At 40.3% G+C, this 14,084-nt stretch overlaps 3 protein-coding genes and 1 pseudogene across 5 annotated transcripts; 2 read left to right on the top strand and 2 right to left on the bottom strand.

The window, feature by feature from the left end:
• The first annotated feature begins 1,454 nt into the window (after window positions 1-1,454).
• On the top strand, window positions 1,455-4,539 carry LOC137717892 (subtilisin-like protease SBT1.7 pseudogene; annotated as a pseudogene).
• Window positions 4,540-4,595: 56 nt separating this feature from the next.
• LOC137717893 (protein arginine N-methyltransferase 2) lies at window positions 4,596-5,952 on the bottom strand. Its single transcript, XM_068457395.2, has 3 exons — window positions 5,637-5,952; window positions 5,142-5,537; window positions 4,596-5,054 (listed from the first exon to the last, which is right to left on the bottom strand). The coding sequence occupies exons 1-3, from the start codon at window positions 5,908-5,910 to the stop codon at window positions 4,741-4,743; spliced, it is 984 nt and encodes a 327-aa protein (XP_068313496.1). The 5' UTR covers window positions 5,911-5,952; the 3' UTR covers window positions 4,596-4,740.
• Window positions 5,953-8,205: 2,253 nt separating this feature from the next.
• Window positions 8,206-11,010, top strand: LOC137717678 (uncharacterized). 2 transcript variants are annotated; one of them, XM_068457116.2, is made up of 5 exons: window positions 8,206-8,709; window positions 9,240-9,354; window positions 9,481-10,116; window positions 10,209-10,392; window positions 10,615-11,010. In XM_068457116.2, exons 1-5 carry the CDS (start codon window positions 8,633-8,635, stop codon window positions 10,635-10,637), a joined length of 1,035 nt encoding a protein of 344 aa, XP_068313217.1. In that variant the 5' UTR covers window positions 8,206-8,632; the 3' UTR covers window positions 10,638-11,010. The 2 variants fall into 2 exon arrangements, with proteins under 2 accessions (XP_068313217.1, XP_088555223.1); XM_088699097.1 differs by having other exon boundaries at window positions 8,320-8,709; window positions 9,240-9,350.
• An 18-nt stretch (window positions 11,011-11,028) lies between these two features.
• LOC137717679 (glycine-rich protein) lies at window positions 11,029-13,263 on the bottom strand. Of its 2 annotated transcripts, XM_068457118.2 has the most exons (5): window positions 13,125-13,263; window positions 12,932-13,014; window positions 12,808-12,852; window positions 11,506-11,538; window positions 11,029-11,388 (listed from the first exon to the last, which is right to left on the bottom strand). In XM_068457118.2, the coding sequence occupies exons 2-5, from the start codon at window positions 12,969-12,971 to the stop codon at window positions 11,225-11,227; spliced, it is 282 nt and encodes a 93-aa protein (XP_068313219.1). In that variant the 5' UTR covers window positions 12,972-13,014; window positions 13,125-13,263; the 3' UTR covers window positions 11,029-11,224. The 2 variants fall into 2 exon arrangements, with proteins under 2 accessions (XP_068313219.1, XP_088555224.1); XM_088699098.1 differs by lacking the exon at window positions 11,506-11,538.
• Between the last annotated feature and the right edge of the window lie 821 nt (window positions 13,264-14,084).

Raw genomic sequence — 14,084 nt, 5'->3', positions numbered from 1 at the left:
GGAAATACTGATGGAGTTTTGCATACCTTGCAACGTGTCATATTTGATTATGATTTTGATAGATTTTCCTAACTCCAAACTTTGTGAAAATTTGCCATGTTATATTATACAGTGGATTGTATACACTATCTTTATTGATTCTACTAGCCTATATTTTGTTATATGAAAACCACTTTCTCTAGTGTTTAATCTTGCAATTTTGAGTGTTTGCCCAAGTGGGAGAAATAATGTATCATGGGCTTCACGCTCATCAATTTTGCATGCTTTTAATGGTCATAGTTTTGGTAGATAAAGCGGACAATATCATACTTGTTTATATTTTATTTGTTATATATGCAACTAATCTTGCAGGAAATTCGAGAAGGGTTAATGTGTCACATCCCGGTCCGGGCCCCCACCACATCCCGGGATCGACTCCACCGTAGCACGATATTGTCCGCTTTGGGCCTCGATCATGCCCTCACAGTTTTGTTTCTGGGAACTCACATGAGAACTTCTCAGGGGGGTCACCCATCTTGGGAATACTCTCGCCCAAACTCGCTTAACTTCGGACTTCCAATAGAACGCGAAGCCAGTGAGCTCCCAAAAGGCCTCGTGCTAGGTAGAGATGAGAATATACATATAAGGCTTACAGGATCCACTCTCCTGGGCGATGTAGGATGTTACAATCCATCCCCCTTAGGGGCTCGACGTCCTTGTCGGCACACTTCCGACCAAGGATTGGTGTCACATCCTGGGCTCGACTCCACCGTAGCACGATATTGTTCACTTTGGGCCCTGACCACGCCCTCACCGTTTTCTTTCTGGGAACTCAAATGAGAACTTCCCAGTGGGTCACCCATCCTGGGATTGCTCTTGCGCAATCTTGCTTAACTTCGGAGTTCCTATGGAATCCGAAGCCAGTGAGCTCCCAAAAGGCCTCGTGCTACAGGATCCACTTCCCTGGGTGATGTGGGATGTTACAATCCACCCCCCTTAGGGGCCTGACATCCTCGTCGGCATACTTTCGGCCAGGGATTGGCTTTGATACCAAATTGTCACATCCCGGCCCGGGCCCCCCCACCACATCCTAGGCTCGACTCCACCGTAGCACGATATTGTCTACTTTGGGCCCTGACCACGCCCTCACGGTTTTGTTTCTGGGAACTCACACGAGAACTTCCCAGTGGGTCACCCATCCTAAAATTGCTCTCGCGCGAACTAGCTTAACTTCGAAGTTCCGATGGAACCCAAAGCCAGTGAGCTCCCAAAAGGCCTCGTGCTAGGTAGAGATAGGAATATATATACAAGGCTTACATGATCCACTCCCTTGGGCTATGTGGGATGGAATCCTGACTTTTTCCGCCTTTGCGGACACTAGTTATGTGTTTCTGACATTTGTAAAGTTGTGAATGACAATGAATGATGTATTGGATTACTTGTGTTGTAAGCCACTTGTTTGTCGAGATGTTAATGACATAAGTAATTTGATGGTCCTAGTGAAATAAGGATTATGGAGTCTTAACCATTGCAATTGACCTCAAAGAAACTAATAGGTTTCGCTACAAAGATATAGAATCATGGTAGGACTCAATCACTTAAGTGATAAGGTTTGATTTTCACAACCAATAATAGGCTGGCTGTGATTAAATCCTAATGATATAAATACTATGGTTAAGTCCTTGCTTCCATACGCTCAATCTCTCTGATACGTTGAACCCTATTCATATAGCAAAGAGATTTATTGAAGTACTGGAAGTAGAAGACAACTTAGAACTCTGCAATGTCTTCCGTATTCTACAGATAAGTTTAATATAATTTGTTAATCCCTATTTTATATTGATTTGATTTATTCGTAATCTTAATGTCTTGTTTGTGTGATTTCAAAATATGTCTTACATAATTTAGATTGAATAAATTAAAAGAAAACTCAATGGACATAAATTAACAAGATGTGCAGAAAAAGAAAAATCACGTGCGGATTTTAATTCCAAAAGGAAAATAATACGAGTACTAGTGGGTTTCTAATAGAGGGAATCTCTGGCACTCTCGTGTGCAGAACAAAGTACAAAGAGAGTAACTGGAGAGAAACTCCCATATTTGCCAGAAACTCGGATGCTCTCAGACTTGCAAAGATTGAGAAGATGAGAACGTCGGTTTTCATACCTGCCGTGGCACTTGCGCTTCTGCTTCTCTCTCACATCTCCGCAATCACAGAAGACGAGAGAGAGCAGCAAATGAAGAAGACGTACATCATTCACATGGACAAGTCCAATATGCCAGCAAGTTTTGAAGATGACCATTTCCGATGGTATGGCTCGTCTTTGAAGCTGGTGTCGGATTCGGCAGACATGCTTTACACATACACAAACGAAATCCACAGCTTTTCCGTGAGGCTGAGTCTTGCGGAAGCTGTGCTGCTTGAGAAACAACCGGGAACTGTTTCTGTTCTGCCTGAATTGAGATATGAACTTCAAACAACTTGGACGCCTGAGTTCCTTGGAATATCAGGAAAACATGCAGCTGTCTTCCCTGGATCCGATAAAGTGAGTGATGTGGTTATCGGAGTTGTAGATTCAGGCGTGTGGCCTGAGAGCAAAAGCTACGATGACAAAAGTCTCGGCCCTGTGCCGAGAAGCTGGAAAGGAAAGTACGAGGAGGGAAAGAACTTCAACTCCTCAAGCTGCAACCAAAAACTCATTGGTGCGAGGTTTTTCTCGAGAGGGTATGAAGCAGGACTTGGACATCCCATGAATGAAACCAAAGAATCGAGATCACCAAGAGATGATGATGGCCATGGAACTCACACCTCGACCACTGCAGCCGGGTCCCCTGTTCCAGGAGCTAGCCTCTTTGGCTATGCTTCAGGGACAGCAAAGGGAATGGCTACGCAAGCTCAAGTAGCCACATACAAGGCTTGCTGGCTTGGTGGGTGCGCCAGCTCCGATATATTGGCCGCAATGGACAAGGCTGTTGAAGATGGCGTCGACATTTTATCTTTGTCTATTGGGAGAATAGGGTACGAAGATTGTTACACAGACAGTATTGCCATTGGAGCTTTCTCTGTTGTGGCGAAGGGAATCTTCGTGTCCTGCGCAGCCGGAAATCAGGGGCCATCTAAGGTCAGCTCGGGCAATAATGCACCTTGGATAGCCACCGTGGGTGCTGGAACATTAGACCGGGATTTCCCTGCATATGTTAGCCTTGGAAATCGAAAAAAATACAGAGGTATATCAGTCTACGGCGGAACATCCTTACCTAGTGGATTACTTCCACTTGCTTATGGAAGCAATCTATGCATTCCTGACAGTTTAGTTCCTGCAAAAGTTGCTGGGAAAATTGTGGTTATGTGATCAAGGGGAAAACCCTGCGGTTGAAAAGAGTGCGGTGGTCAAAAAGGCTGGTGGTGTAGGGATGATTTTGGAGGACGCTGAAATTAAGGGGGAAGAACTAATTGCCGGCGTGCATCTACTGGCTTTAATAATGGTTGGCCATAAAGCTGGTAAGGCAATAAAAAGATATATTGCCTCCCAGGCAGATCCGAAAGCTCACTTTGCTTTCGGGAAGACACAGTTAGGCGTGGAACCCTCACCAGTGGTGGCAGCATTCAGCTCTAGAGGACCAAATCCAGTCTCTCCGAGCGAACTCAAACCAGACCTAATAGCACCAGGAGTGAACATCCTAGCTGGGTGGACTGGTGCAGTTGGACCAACAAGACTAGATGACGACAACATGCGGGTGAGCTTCAACATCCTCTCAGGTACATCCATGTCATGCCCACATGTGAGCGGGTTGGCCGCCATTCTCAAGGCTGCTCACCCAAAATGGAGCCCTGCAGCCATTAAGTCTGCTCTCATGACCACATCCTATACAACATACAAAAATGGAAAAACAACCAAGGATATTGCTACTGGAAATGCTGCAACACCATATGATTACGGTGCTGGGCATGTAGATCCAGTGCTAGCCATTGACCCTGGCCTTGTTTACGATCTTACGGTCGAGGACTACCTAAGCTTTCTCTGTGCCTTGCATTATACAACAACAGATATCAAGAAATTGACTCACAGAGTCTTCACCTGCGATTCAAGCAAGAATTACAGCGTTGGAGACCTTAATTATCCATCTTTTGCTGTAGGCCTATACACAAATTCAGACAACGGTGGAGCAGGTACCCAAAAATACACGAGGACTCTGACCAATGTTGGTCCACCAGCAAGATACAATGTCTCTGTGTCCATAGACTCTACACTCGCAACGTCAGTGAAGATCTTGGTTGAACCAAAATCACTGAGTTTCAGTCAAGCATATGAGAAGAAGACTTATACTGTGACTTTTGTTACTGGTGCCGTGCCATCTGGTACAGACATATTTGCCCGCCTGGTCTGGTCCGGTGGGAAACACATAGTGAGTAGTCCCATTGCTATCAGCTGGTTTTAACTTTAGCAACAATCATTTCCCCACTTTGTGGGAAAAGGCTTTGTTGTTGTTGTCCAAGTTATTGGCCACAACACATCAATTTTCTATTTTTTGGAAATCCATATTGAGAATTACACTGAATTAGCAGTTGAAAAGAGACAAACAAGAACAAAGCCTTTAGCAGTTGAAAAGAGACATTCAGAAATTCAACATATCACTATAAAACTGGAAATTCAAAGAGCTGTCTACAATGCAATCATCATGAAATCAATCACAATGAAATATCTTGAAGTTACAATAAGAAAAAAAAGCTAAAATATAAACTAAAGCGAAGTCCAACTATCATTCCGTATCATCTACAGACTGACAAACAGGGAGGTAATAAGTATCGAGCTGCCAATACTTTTGTTTGACACCTTCCCAAACTTCGTCTCCTAAACAATCCTTGACAGGCAATGGAATGAACTGTGTAGAGTACCCCAAATTCTGAAGCTCTAGAGAGACCAAATGACAGTACACAACATGGAAGAACGCATTACCTCCGCAAAGGCCATTGAAGAACGAGTAGATTCCCCCAGGCTTCAACAACACGGGAAGATGCTGGTGGAACTCTCTCAGGTCTTCGTAGTACTCTCCGTAGGTGTCAAAGAAAATCCCTGCACAAACGAACCCAAAATTTCATAAATTTACATAAATTGAAGCTTAAACCGTCAATTGAATTAGCTCATTTCTATTTCACCTACCATCATATGATTTAAGCTGAGGTAGCACATCCTGCCATCGACCGAATATTATGTTCACATTATCCTTCTGAGCCCAACCGGTTCGAATCATACGCTGATAAACCTCCGGGTGAGCCTCAACGATGGTGTGCGAAGCAGGGGAGTATTTCTGAATGGCTGTATCCACAAGCCCCATTCCAAATCCAATGTTCAATATATGCCCACCTGCGGAACAAACCGCTTTCGCGTGTGCCTCCATTAACGGATGCTCCCACGCCATCATCACCGCCTTACAATTCGAGTCCATAAGCTTATCCTCACTAAAGCTCACTCTGTCTTCCAAATAATCACCATCGCTATCCCCGTCCTTCTTCTCCCTCCGCGCAATCGTTCCGAGTACCAATTCAGCTTGAATCCCTAATATTCAACTCACATCAATCAAACACTTGCATTTCTGATTCATAAGAAAAAATTCAAATTACAATCATTTTCTAATTTATATGCTAAATTACGTACCGGCATTGAGGAGGATGTCGTAGGCGTCCTCGTGGCCTGCTTCCATCGCGAAATCGCCGGCGGAGAGATTGGAGGGGGATAAGGCGTTCCAGGGCGCGCCAGCTTCTAGAAGGGCAGTGACGGCGTCGGCGTGGCCCAGCTTGGCGGCGTGCATCAGCGGATTGAGGCCTTCACCGTCGAAGTACGTAACGTCAGCTCCGGCGAGTATTAGAGCCTTCAGCTTCTCGGTGTCGCCGTTCCTCGCCGCCTCACATAGTTGCGCGCCTTCTTCCATGTCTGTCTCAGTGTACAGTGCTGGTCAAAACCCTGGTCAAGGTTTATAAAGGGTGTGCTCTTCTATTTGCACCCAGCATTGCGCTCTTATTACCCAACAAAATATGAACTTCCAATTTTACCCCTAGACGTTCCAAATTATTTTAAAGAATATATTGGCTTAAAATTGATAAAAAAAAAATAAAAATAAAAAAATCAATCTTTGTCGCACAAGTGTTCAAACACTCTTTTAAACTCATCAGGCCCACCCCAAGTCCAGTGCAGGCAAGATGACCGTCCAGGGCCTAAAAAAATTGAGGCACCAAAATTTTGAGAGTGATATATTTATATATGTTTTTATAAGAGTATAAATTTATAAAATTTGGTGGTTTTGTTGTTTAAAATGAATGAGGAGGTCTTAGGTTCAAAACACTATGTGTGCTTATTTACATTCTAACTTTTACAAAAATTTTTTCATAATAGTATAAATTTATAAAATTTGGCTAAATAATTAAGAAGTTTAATTAGAAGCAATGGTTTTTGTTGTTTAAAATTAATGAGAGCTCCTAAGTTCGAAATGCTATGTGCATGTTTATTTTTTTCAATTTTTACAAATTTTTGTTTGGTTGTTAATTTATTTACCAGCTAGTAGCTATGTGGATTGCTATTTTTAAATATCCGTTCCAATTCAAGTCTAATCTTCAGCAAAGAGTAATGCGTAGACTAAATTTTTGACCAAATTTGCAAATAATATTACATGTCATCAAAAGGTTTAATTTAGTGTTCATTCATTACTTATACATATCCTTAAAGACTCAAAAACATTAATATTTTTTTAGTCTTATATTGACGAGGTTAGTAAATAAGAAAAAAAAATAACTCACGATTTATACAAAAACATTTTAAAAGTTTCAGATGGAAAACAAAACTCATAATCTATCTGCTTGTAAGACCGAAGCTTTTTCGTTTCCTTCTCTTGATACAAAATAAATTAATTATTTTGTGTTTCTAAATTATTGAGTTTGAAGTGTTTTTCTAAATATAATTTAATCGATGTCTTACGTGAAAACAAATATTTTTTTATATGAAATAATGGCATATATTTTTATTTCGCCCTGAACCTCAAAAATCTCTAGACCGACCCTGAAACTCATTGTATCACTTTTGTATAACTCATTTTATCTTTGTAGTTCAACAATATTTTGGTTAATTCAGCATTTAGATGTATTTATTAGAATAACCAGTTTTGGTTAATTTTGGTTAATTCAGCATTTAGATGTATTTATTAGAATAACCAGTTTTGGTTAATTCAACACTTAAAGGTTGTAATCATTATAAAATTCTCGTGCGTGTATTTGATGAATAAAATTGAGGGGTACAATTGGAAGTTTGTTGGGTAAAGAGACCATAAATGGTGGATGGAAAATTAAGTACAATGTAATACTGTATAATAAATGTTGGGTGAAAATAGATGCATACTAAATGGGACAAGGATTGTTTCCATTTCTGGTGTTTATGTGGTCACGATTAAGTCACGTCAATATTTTATATTACTATTTATTTTTGTCTTATTATCTCTATAAAAAAAACAATATAAAATGTTGATGTAGCTTAACCTTGACCACGCAAAACAGGAAAGCACGGGAGGACACCGGAAATAAAAGGGCATACAATCATTGTCCTACTAAACGTGGGCAAGGAAAGACCATGCCCAAAGCTAATTTTTAATTTTGAAAAACGATATATAGCTTATAGCTTGCATTAAGAGAAGAAAAAGAGGAGTTGAGATCCTCTCTAGATCTCTTATGTCCAGAGCCGTTGGACACTAAAATTTCAACTGTAAAATTTAAATATTATAATCCTCATTAGCTTATCTCACTAATCTATCTCATAGAAAATGAAGTCTTTAAACGGCCTAAATCTCTCTTGAACGACTTCAATTTATGAGTCCGACTACTCCAGACACAGAGATTCAGAGATCCTCAATTTGAAAAAGAGCTACACCTATATACGTTGCAGCCTAGTAGAATAAAAACATCGCTAAGATTAATAATTTATATCCTGTGAAGAATCATGTTCACTGATGCGTGTGAAGTTCACAATTCATCAATAGTTATAAATTAGAATCAACGTACTCAAACGTGAACAACTCTTCGTTATATCTTAAGTATAATAAACTCAATTCAAGTGACTAAAATCACGGTTGTATCTTAGGAAAAATAGAGGTTTAACAAAACACTTTTGGTACTGTTCATGACTGAGGAAAACGGTTGAGAGAAAAAGGAAATAGCCAAGAAAATTGTTAAACAATTAAAGTAGCAATTAAAAGCCAAGGAAGTTGTCAGTGGACCACAATCATCCACGCGCTGGCGCATCACCATCACCATCCAATCCACCAATTTTGACCCCTCTCCAAACTCTCAACTTTAGCAGACGACATCGTTCTGGGCTTTTTAGAAACTCCCAGTTATTTACGCCTCTCTCTCTCTTCCCCAACCCAAATCTTCTGTCGCCTGCAAATCCAAATTGCATCGCTGAAATAACGAAATCTCTCCTCACCCAACTTCCCCTTTTACCCTCTTTGTCTATTTCTAATTTCTATTTGCTTCCACTGTCAATTTTTACTCAAATTAATTTCGGAATTAAATCAATTTTCGAGCTAGGGTTCTTTTTTTTATTTTTATTTTTTTGGAATAAAACAAGATTGGTTGCTAATTCATATATAAACTTGGGCTGATTAATTAATGGCGTCAAGTTTTGATCGATGGGAGAGAGATCCATTTTTTCCGGCGGCCGAAGAAGTTCAAGAATCCGCGGACAGGTAGCATTTCTCATTCTGTTATTTCTGGCGCTCCAATGCCAAATATGTTCATCAATTTGTAGTTTTTTCCAATAAATTTGTAGCTTTAATCCGCGGACAGGTAGCATTTCTCATTCTGTTATTTCTGGCGCTCCAATGCCAAATATGTTCATCAATTTGTAGTTTTTTCCAATAAATTTGTAGCTTTTCGAAGTTTTATTGCAATTTTGAATGGCATCTTTAATTTGATAGCTTCCAGCACATTTGAATCAAATCTCAGCTTTAGGCGACGTTCAGCAGAAACGAAATTTGGCCCCAATTAATTAAAATTCATGATTTACGATTTAATGTTCTATTTGTTTCCCTATACAATCTGTTTATAAACCCATTGAGTAATCGGTGTTTATCCGTGACGTGTTTATATGAAAACCGGAAGTGGGGTTTTTGTCTGCACTTGTTCTTCAAATGCAATGTGCATTGACTGCTAAGGATGATATATGGTTTTTGTTGTAAATTGTATGTTAATTTTGTTTTTTTATGTGGTTCTGAAGGATGGAATCTACATATCGAACATGGATCCACGCCAGGAAAGACGCTTCCAGTATGTGGGATTCCGAGGAACTTCGCAGGGATCTTTGTACAACTCTTGGAACTACCAAATGGCAGGTCCTCTGCCTTCTTTCACTCTTCAGCTATGGCTGTTGCCGTTTAGACAGACCAACATTAGGAATTGGTGTTATGCCCCGTATCAGTGTTGTGAATAGTTGATTGAATTTTTTTGTGGCAATGCAGTTAGAGGAGTTTACACGAGCAGTCAGGTCAAGTTATGCAAGAAGCTCATGTGAAGACGCAAGAGAGAGGCACCGTGCATTCATTGTTGCCATCGAGGAGCAGGTTTCCAAAATTGAAAAATCGTTAAAGGAAGCTGCCCTTTCTGAGGGCAAGGCTTCTCAGCCTTGGGTGCGTTTGGATGAAGGGGAGTGCAACGAACTTGCATTTTTTCTTTCTGGACCATCTGCTTCCGAAGAGACAGTTGTTGCCAAAAATAACGACAAGGATGTTGAAAAACCACGAGTCACAGATGGAGATACAGCGCCAGGTTGTTCGAAGAACTCATGTGGTTCGAACGAGTTGGGCTCCCAGAAGACTAGGGAGGAGAAGTCACATGGGCATAGGAGGACAGCTAGTGATAGTGCTGACATTGGTGCCTGGAAAATTGCTGTTTTTGACGATGGATACGTACCAAGTTCTTCTGCTATGATGGTTGAGCATCCTGTACGAAAGATTCCTAGTATGTCTGGGTTTCTTAGTTCCATGGAAACCGCGTCAAAGTTGAAGTGGTCAAAGAATGGTTTTAGAAAGTGGAAGGCAGTCGACCGTCATGAAGACGCTGATACTGCATTGTTGCCACCTACTCAGTTGACTAGGGTATGTACGCTTTACTCTGATTTAATTTACTACGATACCTTACATTCTTGGCATTGTGTTACTAGTGATTAAAATTCTTGTTTTCCGTTTAGGGCATCAATGCTTGCTTGGAAAAAAATAAGAGTTGTTTGGATAGTTGCGATGAATGTTACGATAAACCATTGTATGGCTGGTACGGAGCTATCCAGAGACAACTTCAACGGTCTCAGTACTATATGCAATATAGTTGGCCTGCACGCGTAGCACTTTGGATCGGTGTACTCCTTTTCTTGATTGGTAAGCTTCACTGAACCCTGCCAGATCTTTGTTTTGCACATAGACACAATGTTGAGATCCAATTTGGACATGAATGTTGTCTGAATAGCTTATATGTGTTGCTTATCCAGCAAATGATATTATTTTAAATGTTTGTCATGCTAACCGAGTCTGTTTCTTTCTGTTACTTCTTGTTGAAAGGTAGTTTTGTATTCATGAGTTCGGCATTTTCGTTCTTTGCAGTCTTTGCGTTGCGTGCGATCTGAGCTGTGGCCTTTGTCCACAGTTTTTGGTAGATCGTGACAGAACGAGGAGAAACTATCAATCGATGGACCTAGAAGTAGGAAAACGCAATACTATTTTCACACATTGTTGAAGTGCCAAGCAATGAGCACAACCTAAGAGAACCTTCAAAGGATTCCACTTTTGTTTTGATGTTTTCCTCCTCCAATTTTGATTCCTTTGGCGGAGGAAAACTTCTGTTGTATTATACTACAAGCGATATCAGCGAAAGTTGTAAGCCGAAAGATATGTGCTACCGCATCTTGTAATATAAATTTTCTTTCCTTTTCCGTGAAGCTTCGCGTTATGTACTGTGACTGTTTCTGTAGTATATAAAATTCAGATTTCTTACGTTTACTTACGATATGAAACAAATTTTCGTTTCCATCCTCAATATTATATAACTCGAATTGAAATGTATTCTACAAACTAAATTGAAGTACTGCATGCATAAAAAAATCTCCCATTTTCTCTACATTGGCACCTAAGTCGACTTGCATAGCGACATAAGCTGCGTCTGCGCTTATGGATTCGGTTCACAGCAATGATGAGGAAATGCTGTAACGAGAAGCTATCGCGAGGCACGAATGTCCTGGTTGCTTTTCTGTAAAGCACCATCTTGATCCTTCTTGCCGAAGTCTATGCCCTGGAATGTGACCCCAGATGAATGATACTGACTACCAAAGGCAGTGCCGAAGCCCCATCCAAGACCTAGTCCAACTCCACAGCCTCCGCCTACGAAACAATATACCGGTTAATGACAGATGCATCGTGATCTACTTGATATAGATCCAACACATTCCAAAAATATAAACATGAGATTCCGGTTTGATTAAAAGGGAAAGGTTATACCTACACCAAGGCCCAAGAAGTTCAAAGGTGTGCCTGTAGCAGAAAAACGTCGTAAATCAGCAAACAAGATGTATCACAGTACATCAGTACGAATAACAAACAGTGTTTAAGTAAAAAGGATAATTCCTTAATGCTAGTTGATAATCCTATGGTAAAATTACGGCTAACAAATACTAAGCACATCATATGATAATCTGTATGAAGCTTAAATGCAGCTGCAATGTCGACTCGAGAGACACAACCAGTCCAACACTTCTGCATTGACGAATGATCAAGTAATCACTAATTGATCCAAATGCATAACCAGACTCGCAAGGTATCAAAATTTTGGCCACGCTAGAGAGGAGACAGATCAAGGGATTTTTGCACTGGTGGAAAAGAAGAGGGGAGGAGGATATCTCGTTTTCAGTCGCATATACATGCCGAACAGAAAAACCCTCCCAATAATCCACCAGGTACAGATGCTTTAAGTTCAAACCAATCGTTAGTGCACCAACATGATGAAAAAGGATCTCAACTGGCCATCAGATGGTCCAAATATTAACATGTTTCTGAGGTTCCTAAATTGGCCCGTGGGGAAGAACCAATTCCTACTATTCCTTTCAGTTAAAACTACCCTCCCTCCAAGAAAAGCGGATTCCATTGACATCACATCTGTCTTGAAAAGCGGATTCCATTGACGTCACATCCGTCTTGAATAAATCTCTAGTATTCAAAGAGCCTACTTCTCCTCTGAGAAAGTATCAACAAATGTTTACCCCACTACATTTTGACAGTGAAGAGCCAAGTAGAGCTTACAGTCCTTTCACGAGTTGCTGCAAATTTCCTTTTTCTTAAAAGATAGGACAGAGACACCATCAAATGACCATAAGAACACAAGATTTACGAAGATGCCAAGGTGATCAGAACAACTTCATCTCCTCAACAGCTCAACCATTGAGAATTGGTGTTTATTTGTCAACCATTATTCTAAGAAACGGTGCTAAAAAACAGATTCACAATTCACAGACTTTGCACTTCGAAAGTTCGTTTCTTCATTGCTCATAAACAGCACAGAAATCATTTCGAAACCATTCGCCTTGTGGATCCACAATATCTACCTAGATGATATGCTGTAAACACTTCTTTTATTGCACAATTTGTGTAAATGCCTAATTAATAGAGAATTATGCTATGAAATTAAGCACCAAAAACTGTTTTAATTCTTCTAATTAACAATTCTAATTGTTACAAAGATTAAACATTTTTCAGGCAAATGAATTAAAAAAAGCAATCAAAATTCAACCGGGAGAAGGAACCAACCTCCGAAACCCCATCCAACGCCGAATCCGCAGCCAACACCAAATCCTGAAGAAAACAAACTGAATTGGTCACGGCCTCATCGCACCACATAGATTATAACAAAAGAAGCTTTATGAAATCGTACCGAATCCGACGCCAGTTCCATTGAAGTTGGTAAGAACCATCGCTGCAGCTATGGCGGTTTGCAGGCCGGAACTAGCGATCAAGCTTCAGCATTTATATATTCAGTATAAATTTAGGTTAAAAATGTTTAAATTAAAAGGGAATTTGAGTGGACGAAGTTCATAAGAAATCACGGAAAAGGGAAACACAAATACCTATGAAGCTCCAACAAGGGCGACTGGGTCCGAGTCCGACTGCTATACGGTGTGCTCAACCAGTCTCCTCTCTTCGATTATCAAACCAGCTAGCTAACTGAAGACTGGATCTTTACGGGAATACCCATGGACCATGGACCAGTCGGCTCTCAAATAAAGCCCTTCACGAAATGGCTGTACCCATTGCAGGCTTGGGCCAGCCCATGAACAAGTTTGCTATGTGCTTATATGATTTTGAGCTACTCCCTATATTGTCAATTAGTTTTATGGTGGAATCCAATGTCATCATGGTATCAGAGTAGGTTGTCCCACGTGTGAAGCCTAATGGCCACCCTGTTATGTTGTCCACGTGTTAGGCTTGAAAATCGACCACACGTGCGAGAGCGTGTTGAGAGTTGTCCCACATCGGTGACGGGACAAGTTTGCTATGTGCTTATATGGTATTGGGCTACCCCTTATATTGCCAATTGATTTTATGGTGGAACCTCAATCTCATTACCTTTCAATAGAACATACGTAATTGCTTTTCCTGCCACCAAGACCAGAAAACTTGAAATTATTACATTTTCCATATTTTTCTATAACGAGATGAAGGAAGTTGCGTTTTACTATAAAACTAATTGGTAATGTAAAAAATGGCTAATTTCTCATAAGGTCTTGGAATATTTGGTTCACCACTGACATGGGACTCTGTTCTTCACTTTCTCACACACGATATTTATTGATACTAAACTCATCAATTATGGGAGTTGAGTATTATTACTTCTCATTTACACGTTGAGAATAATATCACTAAATTATAGTGCTAATTTAAAAAAAATATTGCAATTATTGACATACAAATGCTTTAGTTACTAACTCATTCCGAAAATAAGAAGTATGAGCATGAACTATGGACAATATATTGGTCCTACTAGCATCATCTACTATCAGTAGAGTAATATGATAGCGGAGACTAAA

Source organism: Pyrus communis, chromosome 8 (genome assembly GCF_041283825.1).
Source record: "Pyrus communis isolate YQ-2024b chromosome 8, ASM4128382v1, whole genome shotgun sequence".
In the NCBI taxonomy this organism is placed as follows: Eukaryota; Viridiplantae; Streptophyta; class Magnoliopsida; order Rosales; family Rosaceae; genus Pyrus; species Pyrus communis.
Note: the sequence above shows the minus strand (reverse complement) of the source record. Positions and strands in the feature narration are given on the sequence as shown.

Coding starts and splice junctions, on each gene's coding strand:
- LOC137717893 (XM_068457395.2), bottom strand. CDS start 5,910: ATGGAAGAAGGCGCGCAACTATGTGAGGCGGCGAGGAACGGCGACACC. Junction 5,538..5,636: donor CGACATCCTCCTCAATGCCG/GTACGTAATTTA, acceptor GTTGAATATTAG/GGATTCAAGCTGAATTGGTA. Junction 5,055..5,141: donor TCAGCTTAAATCATATGATG/GTAGGTGAAATA, acceptor TCGTTTGTGCAG/GGATTTTCTTTGACACCTAC.
- LOC137717679 (XM_068457118.2), bottom strand. CDS start 12,971: ATGGTTCTTACCAACTTCAATGGAACTGGCGTCGGATTCG. Junction 12,853..12,931: donor TGGAACTGGCGTCGGATTCG/GTACGATTTCAT, acceptor TGTTTTCTTCAG/GATTTGGTGTTGGCTGCGGA. Junction 11,389..11,505: donor CTTCTTGGGCCTTGGTGTAG/GTATAACCTTTC, acceptor ATTGTTTCGTAG/GCGGAGGCTGTGGAGTTGGA.
- LOC137717678 (XM_068457116.2), top strand. CDS start 8,633: ATGGCGTCAAGTTTTGATCGATGGGAGAGAGATCCATTTTTTCCGGCG. Junction 10,117..10,208: donor CACCTACTCAGTTGACTAGG/GTATGTACGCTT, acceptor TTTTCCGTTTAG/GGCATCAATGCTTGCTTGGA. Junction 10,393..10,614: donor TGTACTCCTTTTCTTGATTG/GTAAGCTTCACT, acceptor CGTTCTTTGCAG/TCTTTGCGTTGCGTGCGATC.